This window comes from Sparus aurata, chromosome 1, assembly GCF_900880675.1.
Source record: "Sparus aurata chromosome 1, fSpaAur1.1, whole genome shotgun sequence".
In the NCBI taxonomy this organism is placed as follows: domain Eukaryota; kingdom Metazoa; phylum Chordata; class Actinopteri; order Spariformes; family Sparidae; genus Sparus; species Sparus aurata.
In genome coordinates, this window is record NC_044187.1 from 18816326 (window position 1) to 18830806 (window position 14481).

Genomic DNA, 14481 nt, shown 5'->3' on the forward strand with positions numbered 1-14481 from the left:
ATTTTTGAAGTGTTTTTTAATCATTGAAAAACACTGCCACATCGTATGTTGTTATTTCTGTATTAGGAACAGCATTATTTCACTGAAACAATGGATTTGTAATTTTTGCATCATGTTATAATAGTTGGACAAACGATAGGGCTACGTGACATGGTAAAAAAATCATATTGTGATTATTTTGATGGATATTGTGATTGCGATATGATTCACGATTAGTGGGAATGATCATTTATGCATCACAATTTTCATCTGTGACATTTTTTAGAATCTGAACCAAACAAACGTGCTTTTTTACATCTGGACAACAAGATTTATCGGCCAGGGCCTCTCTGCAGCACTATTTAATTTTATTAATTATGATCCTGTTTTGTCACACATTTTACCTTCATCAAAAAGGTGCAGCTTCTTAAAATTTGGATATTGCGCTAAGCCATGTTGCAATTTTGATGATATTTCGCTTAATTGTGCAGCATTAATATGCTTTTCTAAAAATCTTGCCGTTAGTCTTTCCCCACATGAGTCAGATGTTTGAAGTAGCATCATTTTCAAGAGGGCATCACCCCCTGCCTGCTGTTTTTCAAGAGGTTTCTGGTTTCTTGACCTGTATGTCCTGAGTGGGCTGGAATGCCAAACATTCTTTATTTTTATTTTTTCTAAGAAGAGGTGCCTCACGTCTTATTTTCCTTCTGCTCTTATTGCACTATAAACTTTTCTGCTGTGTTGCGTAGAAGACCGAAAGGGAAGGTAAATATTTAACTGTGTAAATCAACTATTGCTAAATTCCTGCAGCCTTACACCTGAAAAATAATCCTGTTTAAAAACACTGTATTTCAGAGACACATGCACGTTTTCTTCATAGCCGTTATTGTGTCAGTGTGGATGGAAGGGTTCAAATACAGAAAAGTCAATAGTGATATTGCAGGAACAGAATATATGATGAGCACCACGGTTTGGTATTTCTATATGATTGTATTTAGGAGAACAAGTGCAGATGTTGGGAGGTTACATTTGGAACCAGAATGCAAAGTAACATGGAACGGAAACACAACTGCTCAGAGGTCCCTCTCATCATATGATGAAACAGCTCCAGGCCCCTCATCTCCTTACTCTCCGTCTCAAGTATTTCCTGCTGATGCTGCTGTGGTAACGGTGTCTAAGGACAACACGTTTTCCTGGATCTCTAACTGGAGGAGTCAATGCCAGCACAGCATATGTTCAACAGAATCCTGGGTGGAGGGGTTGTGCAGTACGTCACTATTCAGGCCCTTACAGGGATGGGCCCAGGCTCAAGAATCATTCCTCATAAAAAATGACAAGAGGATAAATATTATGTGTCTCTGTCCTCTATTACTTTCAAGATTCAAGCTGTTAGAAATGGCAAGCTTTGGAGGATATGATGATTTCCACAAGGCAGATCATTGAGTGTCTATGTTGCATCCATTTTTTTTTCTTTCTGCTAAATGGACGATGGGGTGGTGATAAATGACTCACGTCTTACAACAGCTCTTTGTGAATCACTTGCAGTTGCTTTTTCGCCCATGTGAACTGTCTCAAGAAAAGTAGTTGTAGTTTGTAGTTTTATGTTGGTAAAAGAAGCACAAATCAGAATTTTCAAAAAGTTCTGATATTTAAAGAGGTCCGAAACCAGAGCAAAGTTAAACATCTGCTTGTTAAAACAATTTTGGTACACTAGATGGCTACTGTACATGTTTGTGTTATCAGCCTGTGGAACGTTTACCACATTTAATGCTAATGCCCATGTGACTGTTTTGTGTGTCTCCATATGGCTGTATGCATTCCTGCACACACGTTAAAGCTACAGAAGTGTGAGAATGTGCTCAGGTGCTGGTGTTTACAGGGTTATGGGGCATTTGTCTGAGTCACAGATGAAATCCAGCTGTTGTTGCCAGCTGGCCCTGCCTCAATCCATATGGACCTGTCTCTTTTAAGATGCAGGTAGATTGTCTGAGCAGAACATAGGCTGCATCTATTTTCACAAGGTATGCAAGACTCACTTATACTTAAACAGCATCTTTATGTTGTTATTCAGATGCCAATCAACTTCCATGTGCTGCAGAAAGTAGTAGGCCATGCAGCGCTCTCTCAAATACAGCTGCATTGATTATTTAATAGAATATGAGTCGTTTGAATAAAACTCTTAATGACCAGCTTTTAAAAATGGATTGATAGTTTCAGTAATTTTTCACGCAAAAATATTTTTGTTTTATAATAGTAAATGTAAGGTCTCAGGGTATTGTCATCTCGGGAATTGTTGAAGATCCAGGATGACAGAGAGGCAAAGAGACGAGAGTGCTTTCAACTATTTGATGACTTTCTTTGTTGGAGTATTTGTTTATTTCTGCTTGTCCAGGACAAGGTCACAGTTAAAGACACAACGTTTTGCAGAAGTGAGATTTTGAGGGACATTTAATCCTCCTCACTGCAACATTGTTGATGTCTCGTTTGAATAAAATTAGTTTCCTCCTTTCTTATATGCCTGTATGTAATAGGTGTTTCAATTTCAGGCGTGTAAAAGCTGGTTAAGAGCGTATTAGAATATTTTCAAATGGTGTATAATATTAAAGTAAAAGCAGCAAAGCAAAAAATGAAAATTCCAATCACTGAGTACGTATTAACAGTATATTGGTATTGTGCAATTTGATTATACAATTTATGGGAAAACTAATCAGTGCCTTCAGAGATAATGATGTTCCTCCCCAGTGAATGATGCAGGTGGTTTTGTATATACATAATTATATTTACTTATGTGAATCATGCAGTCATCCCTAATAGGTTTGGCCAAACTATATTCAACACAAGTGTGACTGTAGCCAATTGTTTGTTTTCTTGTAAAAGCAGTCTAAAATGTCAGCGTCCCCTTCACTGCTGGTCCTCAAGGCCTTATAACCAAACCAGAGTACCAAAAAAACACATCACAGATGGTAATCAGTGAACACCAATGGGACTTTTAAGTGTGTGACACAATATTTTCCACTGTTGTCTTGAAAATGTAAGGCCCAGCTGACACAAGTCTGAATCATTTGATTTGACATGCCAAACATCATGCTACAGTATACACACATACAGTGTATAACATTCAGTCATGTCTCTTGCACACTCGAACACACACATATCCTTTCACAAGAAGATTAGATAGATTATTTTAGCCTGGAGATTGTTTTGGTCCATATCCTTAATAACTTGTACTTCCTGTTCCCACGGTTAACAGTCACACTATAACCCATGATCACTGGCCAAGGCCCCCTCTGTTTCTCCCACGATGACTTCTTGTGTTTAGACCCACACGAGCAAAGCGAGTTAAAATCCAAAGATGATTAAAGACTTTTTTTTTAATAAAGACAGCAATGGAGCCTTCGGGTGGCTTTCTAAATGCTCTTTCTAAAGTTGCATCATCTACATCGAGATGTTTCATTCAACAACACTGTGATTGCTCAAGTCCCACCCAGGCCTCAAATAGTGTTATTTAAACCGGCATGACTGTAGGCTTTTGAAAAAGGAGTTGTTAACCACAGGGCATAGCAAGTGACAGGAAAGGATTGCAAGGATCTTGGTGTGGTTTGTTGATGTTAATTTTAGATCCACAGATGAGATCCTGGCATCTTGTTTAGTTTTCTTTTTAGTGTAAATGAACCCTACATCCGTTTCTACAACTTCACATAACTGCTAGGCAAGTACAGTAGAAAATGGTTATTTAAAGAAGCCTTAAAATGGGCGCAAGAAAATCTTCTCAAAGCAGTCTTTGTGTATGCAAGGACTCAAAAATGACTCAGTAATAGGAGGGACAGGATTTTTTTTTTTCTCCACAACCGTCACCTACACTTTCCGACATGGGCAAACAGTGTATGTTCTTCAATGCCCATGATTTAGACGGGCTTATTTTTTCAATAATAAACTATATCAGTGAGGAATGTGAGGCTGTTTCCTCTGGGCCCTCACTGCTCCACTTACGGAGTCCAAGGGTTGAACAGTGGGGGATTATAGGGTGAATCATGAATAGGTCTTTCTTAACCATGTATGTGACCGCTGTAGACATGTGACCAATGATGCTGCATGCCTGTGAGAATGTTCATGCTCCTCCTCTGTGATGTGGGACTTGGACAGAGTCTGGCCTGTAGATGACTCCAAAATCGAATACTCACAAACCTTATATACAGTACATAGCAATTTACACAGATTTCAAAATAGACTGTGCAAACATCTACATAAATAACCACAAATGGAAACAGAGAATTTTTCAGCTCATATATCAGCTCATTGTGTCAAGTCACAGTCAACAGTGCTGACATTTATACAGACTTTTCATCTAGTGCCACCAGCAGCTCAAATTTTTCACCTATCCTGTAAAATATTTCACCATCTACTAGACAATTTATGGTTCCCAGCTGCTGTGTCCAAATGCCTTTGGCGATCCTCTGACTTTTCCTTTTAGCACCATCATGAGGTTGACATTTTATAATTGAGTGAAATTGTCTCAACTATTGGAAGGATTGCCATGTACTTTGGTTCAAACAATTGTCAAAAACTTTTATTTTGTCCAAAACCAAGACCAAATACCTGCACAGTAATTTATTTATATATTTCATCATATATCATTTAATGACATAATACTACCATCAGCCTTAGAATGCAGGGATGTTGATGAAAGAAATCAGTCGTATTCGGGTGGCTGGTGTCTATGAGTACAATTTAATATGGATACAAATAAAACTCTATTCTTCTTCCTCAATATAAAGGAGATTATGATTCCATCTGTGTTGTTTGTTGTGGTGGCCTAGTGGTTGGCTGTATAGATCTGGTGATCTTAGATCATGGTTAAGTAGGTATCGTTTGATATTTGATTAGGCTCGACCGTATTAAAGGGCCTTGACTGAGGTATGCGCTCTACTGGGTTCCATTCTAGTTTTCTTTTTCGATTAATCCTCCAATGTTTTTTTTTTATGATTAAACGTTTAATCTTAAAGATGTCAAATATTGTGAAAAATGTTCTTCGAAATTTCCCAGTGCTATGATCACAGTGATATCTTCCAACTGCTTTTTCTGTTCAACCAACAGTCTGAAACGACAGAAAAAAGCAGCAAATCCTTACATTTAAGAAGCAAGAACAAGCAAATGTTTAAAATTTTTGCTTGAAAAATGTATGCAACATTTAATCGATTGTCAATAGTTTGCGAATAATTATCTTTTGATTGACTAGTGAATAAATCAACAAATCATTGCAGCTATAGCAAGCATAGTAGCACCACTGTGCCCCAGAGCTGCTACTGTGGCTGGGGACTTTCTGAAGCTACATTTTGTTTTAATTCCACAATTTTAATGCTTCAGTGCCCTTGCAGCTGATGCACAAACAGACATTAAAAATCCTGCTCATGGCCATCCAGTCACACACATGTTGCTGATTGAACATGTGTATGCACAGTGTCACTGACAGATCAGACTGTGACGTAGACCAGTTGCCCTGTGGCTGTGCAGGATGGTCGGATTGGCAGGGGAGGAGGCTTAGCCTTTTAAATTATAGGCCTGTGTTGGATGTCCACAGGAGGTAATGAGTGGATAGCCTGAGTCATGCGCTGTGTCGGCCTCTGCACTTCAATCACCAGCCTTATCCACATAGAAGCTTCTGTGACCGAAAAGATCTGCATTTCGTTACAGTGCACTCAGCGTTACCACAGAACGCCTCATGTGACACGCTGTAGAGGAGGCTTGTTGAACTTGGATCCTTCCCCTTGAGTACGAACATCTGTGTCCCCGGAGAGCCAACTTTGACGGCAGTGTACAGTTTCCCAGCGAGGCCCCTAAGAAAAGACTCATCCAGAGCTTCAGCTCACATCTGGATGACCCAGAGGTTAGAGGCCGGGGTAGCAGGCAAAGTTGGAGGGGGCTTCATTCCACTTCTGTCTTGTGCTTGAATCATCCCTATTTCTTTGACGCTTTGCTCTTTTTGTGCACCAGACCCTACTGAAAAAATAAAGTCTTAAATAATATGGACACTGCTTGTAATATGGATTTGCTATTGTTGGAATATAATGAATGTATTAATTTGACTCTGCAAATGGTAGTCTGTGGAGTATTTTATTTGTTTTACAACCCATGTGTCAATCAAACTTTACAGGCAAAATTGATATTCATCTTAAATTGTCTCAGTGGCATTAAGTGCAAATATTTCAAGCTTAGCCTTTTCTTTCCGCTGAGTACCTCTTGCAAATGACTATATTAGGAAATGAATTACTGGCATTTGAGAGCTTTAATGTTTTTTCTTCCATTAGGTCTACCATAAAACAAAGATATCAGGTTGACGGCACTTTTAACATTGTCCCCATCACCTTGGAACAATTCAAAAGAGATTTATATTGTCAAGATAATCTCACAGAATACTTTAGAAAAGGTATTCACATAGCATACATCTGTAAAGATATCACGCTTTGCTTTTTTTCATCAGTGCCAGTGTGTTTGGTTAAGAATGCCTGTAGCATTACAAGATGACAAATTTTTTTAAAAAGCATGCCTCAGAAATAACTGCCAAAACATTAGAGCAATCTCTCTTGGCCCACAGCCAGAGGTCTTACGAGGCAGCCGGTCTGTTGCTAATCAAAACCAACTGGTGAGAGCCTTGCCCAGCTTCATGGAATAGCGAGTGAAGGCAGAACGAAGAAAACGTCTACTGAGAAAAGGAGAGAGACAGGTTTTTGGAGAAGAAGTGGAGAGGAAGTTTCTAAAACCGTTAGGAGAGAAAGTACATTAGAGGAGGGTGGAGTGAATATAAAGTGTGCTGGGCGAGTTGTGCGACGGGGGATGGGGCTCCTAGGATGTGACTCAGACTCCCTGTCAAAACCAGCGGGGAGGGGACCTGATGAGAAAAGGGATAGAACGGAGGAGAGCAGGGGTGGAGTGGGGGAAAGAAAACCCGGCCCCTATTACACCACCCCGACTCTTCGGGATTCAGCGTCAGCAAAAACGTTAATGTGATCAAGATGGAAGTTGTCTTTGGATTTTTCACTGCTCCCCGGCTTTCTGCCTGCTTCTGGGGGCTTCACTGCCTTTCCGACAGTTTTACAGCGGAGATACTGACTGGAGACCAGAAAATGGTTTGCAGAAACCAAGACTGAGGACCGCTCACAAAATAAGACGCATGTCAAGTGACTTAGAAAAAGATGGACTCATATTTCATGAGCGTGGACACATCGCTTTCAGTGGATGAATGACAGACTTGCAAAACATCTCTGGATAACTGCACTCTAAGCAAATACTGGATCTATAACCCGGATCTGTTGGATTGTTACCTGTTGTTGAATTACTTTCTTTAAAGCTGCTGGATTATAAAAAAAACTGTCATCACTGGATGATTTGGTAAAAGGAAACATTGTTACTCCATTTTTACAGTAACTGAATTTTTACTGAGCTGTCAGTTTTGATGGACTCCTTTTTGTTAACCTCTCGTACTAATAACCAGGTGCAGGTTTATGTCAGAGGGTGCAGATGGTAGTCGATACCATCCAGCTGATCTCCTGAGGAAATAAAAGGTGAACAAATAAAGATAAATTAATTTCAATGTTGCTTTACTGTTAAAAAACTATTAGAAATGTTATTCCGGAAGCATTTAATAGCATGTCATGTAGTCAATAATATGTGACATAATGTGCAAAATATTTCATTTACTAATTTTTTATAGTATTGACATTTGAACAACAATAGAGAAACTGTATTGAAAGTGCCTCATTTTAAGTCACACACTGTACAATACATGAGGCATAGCCAGGATATCCTATGAGCTATAGCTTGATATTTTTCATCCTCTATCATGATTTTTTTGTATATAGCAGATGTACAGCATGTACATCCTGCTTGTTGAACCCCTGTGTTCCTTTACTTCTGCACATTCTGACCTAGAACAACAGGAAAAAAAACTGAGCACAGTAAAGAGCTTGATTCATGTGATAGGACTGACAGTATGTATTATGGTAATGTTGCCTTGTGCCAACCTGAGTTTATCAAACCAGTTTTACACAGTTAAAGATAATGTATGTTGATGGTTTGTTGTGTTAATTTGACAACCTGGTTCAGTTAAAGTTAACTGTGTAAAGATGTTAAAGAGTAAACAAGGGACGTCTATGTTTATCTTGATGTTTTAGCAGCCAGGCAGCTGTGTTGGCTTTTTTCCTGGCAGCTCCTTAACACTTCAGGCAAACACAACTGTTCCAGATCAATACATTCAATGTAGTTGACATGCTTTAATGTGAAATTCAGCACAGCTCGGCTTAAAAAGGCATCCCATGTTAGATGAACTAATGGAGAATCCTGTCATACAACTTCCAGGAAAGGGTGAATACAATATCAGTGCGTCCTTCTTGAACTTCCACTCACTCACCAGCTGTTTACTTTAAAAGTGAAAAAGTATTTGCCACGTTGTCACCTGCACAGTCAGTTATTGTAAACTCATCACTTGGAAACACTGGCTGTTTCTTATCCCCATTTCTCTTCTCGATTGCAGCAGACTTGGTTCTCCTTTTTTGCCTGGTGTCAGAAGAAGCTGTATGGGATAACACTGGCTGTCCACCATGCCAGTAGCCATACGGAAAAGGAGTTGGGAGGACCATGTGACTCATGCTTCAGGATTACAGTACAGCTATGACGATCTGGATCTGGTGTGCTGTCATGGGGTGGACAGCAATGGGCCTTGGATGGGAGCAGGGGCTTCCAAACAAGGTCGACGGACGAGGTGTGCCTCTATGCCAGAGGGCTGCCACCAACTGCCTACAGAAGACCTGGCTCAGACACGTGAGGTGACGGCTTCTGTTGTGAATGATGAAACTAATTCAGAACAGTTGAAGCTAATGCAAAGCCATGTAGAAGTTCCTCTGGATTTGCAGGAGGAGTCAGTCCACGGCTCTCATGCGTTGGTGGATGTTGACATTCCCAAACGTGCCTCTGAGTCAGTACATCTCCAAACCACAAACATTGGGAATTCTGAAGTGTCTCACTGTAACTCAAACAGTGAGATGTCTATTGCAAATAATTCTTGTGCAGCTGAAAGTAGCAGTGAGAAAACTGTCAATGTTGAAGCTGAAATTGGCACAGAGAGGAGTCAGAGTCACGACATCTGCAATGACGATAATGTCTTTAAAAGTCCACATATCTGTCGTGAAGAGCAACAATGCGTCCCTATCTCTTCAAACAATGGGCCTCCACTGTCTGAATGTGCTAGTGAACAGCCTGGCAAACTTCCAAATCATCAGGAAACAAAGGAGAGCCATACAGAGGGTTACAGCAGACCTCCTGAAATCTCTGAGGCCACACAAAACCAGTCTTCTGCTGCTGAACGGGAACCTCAAACTGACCTCCCAGATGTAGAGGAAGAGAAGATTTCCACCTCTGGCCATGCTGATGTGAGAGTAACCTTACCTGTTGCTATGCTGCTTAGTTCAGTTGATATGATGGATAGTGGTGATGTGATGTCACAGACTAAGAAAGTTGTGGAACCAGTTGTGACTTCAGTGGTAGAGGAAGTATGGGACAAAGGAGAAAGCTGGAATGTAGATTCTGCTGACAAGCTGGATGGATCAAATGGCCCAGAAACTCTAAATGAAAATTCAGGACTTAAACATCGCTCAAGAGACATTCAAGAAGGAGAGCAGGATCATCGTGACTGCACTGGGGTATTGGATCATGCTCGTGGTTGTGAAATATCCTACCAGACATTGTTGGAGCAGCATAATGTTGAAATGACAGCGGCGAATTGGCCTCAGATAGAGGAAAGTGCACAAGCCGAAAGCAGCGAGAAGGCAGCAGAGGTCAGGTATGAGGCAATCACATCATCTGAAATGTGTTTCAAAAGTCAATGTTGCTCTTTGACAGTTGAAAAACTGGATACAGAAAAGCCAATACAAACGATCATTTCTCAATATGCAGACCAGTATCTCGAAACGACCACCTCCGTAAGTCAACCAACAGTAAACAGAGATGAAAGCTCTGTGTCCAAAGAGTTGGCCTGTTGTGAAGATCAAACCCTAGCTGAAGAGTTGGAAAATAGCTGTTCAAAACTGGATACTATCCCAGAAGCTAGCCACACTGAGCCAGATGACACCCCTGTACTGGATCCTCAAAAGAACTCAAATTTCCCCCCAAATCCAGATGTTCAGTGCTCCCACGTGGGTGATGAACATGCAGCTACTGAAAAGCACACCCAAAACCTGCCACCATGCTCTGCAGAGGTCAACGATGAGCTGTCACCAGAGAGACTCCATGACAACCACGAGACCAGTGGTTGTTACTTCAGTGAGTCACCTGCCTGTGAGGTGGCAGATGGTCAGAGGGAACACCGCAGACCAGCAGCAGCCTCAGACTCTAGTATGGAGGAGACAGATGAGGCCGCACACACGGTTATTTACAGTGACACACAGCCAGCCAGTCCAGTTTTAGATGGAACAAATGAAGCTGGAGATCAGAAAGAGGACAACGTGGTCAAAGTGCGCATGAGAAAGGTAAGACTGTATTTAATAAAGACATGGAAGGGATGCAGTAGATCATCATTAGTATTAATTTTGTCTTCAGCACCTCGAAAGTTATTTTTCAACGTGAACTGACACTTACTGGGCAAATATGGCCTACAAATAATTTTTGTCCCACACTCTGGCAAGCCTCTTGGAAAACAATGACTTCACTCTCACATGCTTACAGATCTGTGAGTGGGGGGGATCTGTGAAATGTTTTACTCTTTCTCAACTGCTCATTGCAAAACAAGGTCCTATAAGGGCATGGAGACTATGAACGCACAGGGGGCTGGAGGCTCGAGTAATCTCTGGGGTGAAAGGCTTAAACTGCTTTCTTCAGCTAATACTGTACATTATACCATGTACACTCTGCTAGCCAGCATGCTTGTTAAGTACAATCAAGTACCAAAAACATGTTAGAACAAAACAATGGCCTGAGAACTGACTCACTATTTATTCACTATTAGTAGTTGCAGTGTTGGACTTTTTGGACTGACAACAAGAAATCTATTATTTACAACACAGGGCGCATTGAGCAGGCATGTTGTTTGGACAAGTACCATATTGTGGAAAGTCAAGTTCTTGTGATTTGTGCTTGTTGAAGACGATCACTCGCTTGTAAACAACGACTCTTTCAGAGTTTTATATGAAATCTTATCCTCAAATTGTTTTCAGAATTGTATCCCAGTACCGGTGCTGGTTATGAAAATTTGGTGCATTTAAAAGCCTTTAACACCCATCATATATGAAAAGTTATAAGTTATAAATCATACTGTAAGTCATATTATATGTCATGATGCTGAAATAATATTCCTCTCTAGTCGTAAATCACATCGCAATCATAATGATTTTGAAAATAAATGCAACATGTTTTGTTTTTTTACCATATTGTGCTGTTCTGATACAGTATCTGGCAAAAATTGTAATTCCTTCATAAAGACAGATTTTTACGACTGTTTTTATAATTATAGCTATTGATATTCATTAAAAAAACTAATACTGATATATACTAGTGCATTATCGTGTGTGAGAAACATTTAATTCAATGTTATTATAGTGCCTATAAAATCATATACTGGTTTAAGTGTAACCAAAATGATTTGTTTGCTGGCATGTGTTGTGCCTTGGCAATTTTAAAGTGTGGTGCAGAGGGCAGAAATAACACTGAAAGTTTTATTCCTACATAAATAACAATGACTTAAAAAAATGCCTGGCTCTAAATTTCTTATTTGAGTTTTTTTATCATTAATAACTGTTTTTTTTCCCTCCATTGTATCTCAGCTTAAAATGCAAAAGATAATCAGTTATATTAAAAGGCTTATGAATTCCTTGTGATGTAATATCAATCAGCTGAAGCGTCCAACATTAACAGTGGCTTGATGTTCGGTCTGAGGATGTGGGTTTTTTCAGTCCTCTTGGTTTATACAATGTAGTAGTATGTCACACTGGTAACATAACTTGTGGTATTGTTTTGCCGTGTTGTAGAATTTTTTACACTCTCGAACATACTCTTGGTTTGGGAGTTTATTAGGTACAGCTAGCCGTATCTAACTTAATGGTCATTTTACAGGCTTCAGTTGGTGGTCTGTTGAATTGAGTTGCATTGTACTGACAGGGATTTTATCATGTTGTCCACTCCATGTATATCAATGAGTGTAGGCTAAATAATATCATACATCTCTATATAATGCAGTCCAAAAACTTAACTTTATAGCCATCATGGAGGTCGACTTTATTGTAGTACTGTTCTATTTTTAGCTAGGTGTATCTAATACAGACCACCACAATATGCTTTGACAAAAAAAAAAAAAAAAAAAAGGCCAAGTGTTTAACGTGTCTGTATGCTTGATGTATCATATGATGACACTCTGGTTCTCTGTGTTCCTGAAAAGTTTCTGAGTTGTGTAATCCTGCAGATTTTCATGTATTACCCCTGCATTATTTCAACATAAATTCCGTGTTTGCCTAGAAAGGCCCTTTGAGGCCCTCTTAGTCATGACCAATATTAACGTCAGCCCATCTGCTGCAAAAAACGAGAAATCATAGTCCAGTGTAGGGACATGGAAAACCAGTGCTGCCTTTATTACCACTGGCTCTAGAATCAATTTTAGGATGACTTTAAACCTTTGGATTAAATATCCTAAAAAACTGGCCCCTGGAACTTGAAAAGAGGAGTTGAGCCATTAAAGTGGAAGGCGCCAAAGGCAATCCATCCACCATATGGTGATGGCTGGCCTTCTCTTTGACTGCACCACAGGGCTTTCACCATGGGGTGTATTTACATTCTGTATGAAGTCAGTTTACAAAGAAATTGTGCTAAAGGGAAGGAAATTAGGCAACAAAAATTAACTTTATCATACACATGGGAGGTAACTTACTGTATTAGCATAAAGAAAAGAGAGACGAGGCTTTAAATGAATATAATTACTGAACTGATGTTATTATCTTAGTGGACAAAAGCAACTGGAAATATCTCTGACAAGATATTGTATTAACTCGTGATTATGTCCCCAGTGAAACATGTTGTTGTTGGAGATTCAGTTTGTGAAATGAACCCATCTGGTTTGCATAATGACTTCAGATTAACCTGATACTGAGTTTTGTTTCCGTGTTTATTTGTTTTAGCAACAAGGCTTTACTCTGACCTCAGGGCAAAACTGGCTCAACTGTCGTTTATCTGACAGCAGACGACTTGGCAACATCATTGTCTCGGAGCTCTCTCTGTTTCATTATCTGCCTCTCTTTTAAAACAAATTATTTTCTTTTGGTATCTGTATGAATGAGATCCCTAAAGTAAACAGTATGCGTGTGCAGTGGTTTGATGCATAATTGTCTGAACACTATGTTTAGCTCAGCAGAGAAGGAGACAGTTTAATGGACAGGTCTGAGAAATGGGCTAAAGACCACCGGGTGAAAGAGGAGGTTTGAAAAAGAGAGCAAGGAAAGGAGAAAGGAGGGGTCTAAGAGTTCAAACAGTGTGGGAACTGTCTCCCATCTCAAAAAACAGGAAGTCGAGAGGAATGTAAAAGAAACCTCAAAAGATGGGAATGAGAGAAAAGAAACCTTCTGAGAACACCCAAACCACCAGAATGCCCCTTAAAAAACTTTGCCTCGCTGAGGCGCCTGACATTGCATTGCACTTGTTTTTTACTCTGCCGTTTTGTGGTTGTTATTGCCATCTCGAGCCAGATGCTTTTGTTCATTCAGCGAGGGCTCGTAAAGATGTCATTGTTTTACCACGACACAATGTTTCATTGTGATACTTTGCCAAGGAGAGGGAACGTAGCGATGTGCGAGCACGAGCTAGGAATGCCAATGAATGCATCAATATGGGACATTTTCAAGAGACACATAGTCCTCGATGTCTATTTGCTCCCACAGCAAACCTAATAGGAACTGATTATGACAGGCTAATAGGTCACTAACTGGAAAATAAATCTAAGCGCAAGTCATAAGACATTATTAGGGATGGGAGCCAGGCGCAGTGTTGCAGCTGTAGCTTGTTTATCTTGATGTAGATTCTATCGAGGACCCATATACGCCTGTCGACCCCATACACATTAGCATTAGTCACAACTCAGCATCTCATAAGAATCTTGTCATCAAAACACACCCATTCTAAACCTAACTAAAACAAGATTGGGCCACATTAACCACTGCAAAGGATATGTTTATGATTAGTTTAAAGCACTTCCTTAGTCCTACATTATCCAACAAATTTCTTTCTGATGCATCACACCTAAGAACGGACACATGACATTAAAAAACAGGCTCACAATTAACATCTTAAATGCCTCTATACTTTTGCACAAACATACAATCACAGTGACTGTGTGTCCCATGAGCTCACCCTCATAAAGTGTTTAACGGGGTCTGTTAGCAGAGATTGTAGCAAGGTTTGTTTGGGACTAATGAGCCCGCCGTGTGATGTAATTTCTTGGGGTACTTCTCGGCAGAGGAGCTCAGACGGAGAGCC

At 40.0% G+C, this 14481-nt stretch overlaps 1 protein-coding gene across 3 annotated transcripts in view; it reads left to right on the forward strand.

Annotated features, from left to right (window-relative positions):
* Positions 1–14481, forward strand: part of dlc1 (DLC1 Rho GTPase activating protein) — a 96696-nt gene that overhangs the window by 928 nt on the left and 81287 nt on the right. Inside the window, exons 1-3 of one of the 3 annotated variants that reach the window (XM_030442763.1) lie at positions 6891–7365; positions 7469–7538; positions 8507–10496. The exons of 1 other annotated variant lie outside the window; for it this stretch is intronic. In XM_030442763.1, coding sequence (XP_030298623.1) covers positions 8574–10496 — 1923 coding nt within the window. In that variant the 5' untranslated portion in view covers positions 6891–7365; positions 7469–7538; positions 8507–8573. Of the gene's footprint in view, positions 1–6890; positions 7539–8506; positions 10497–14481 lie in introns of those variants that run through there. One more of the 3 variants, XM_030442851.1, reaches the window with a different exon arrangement.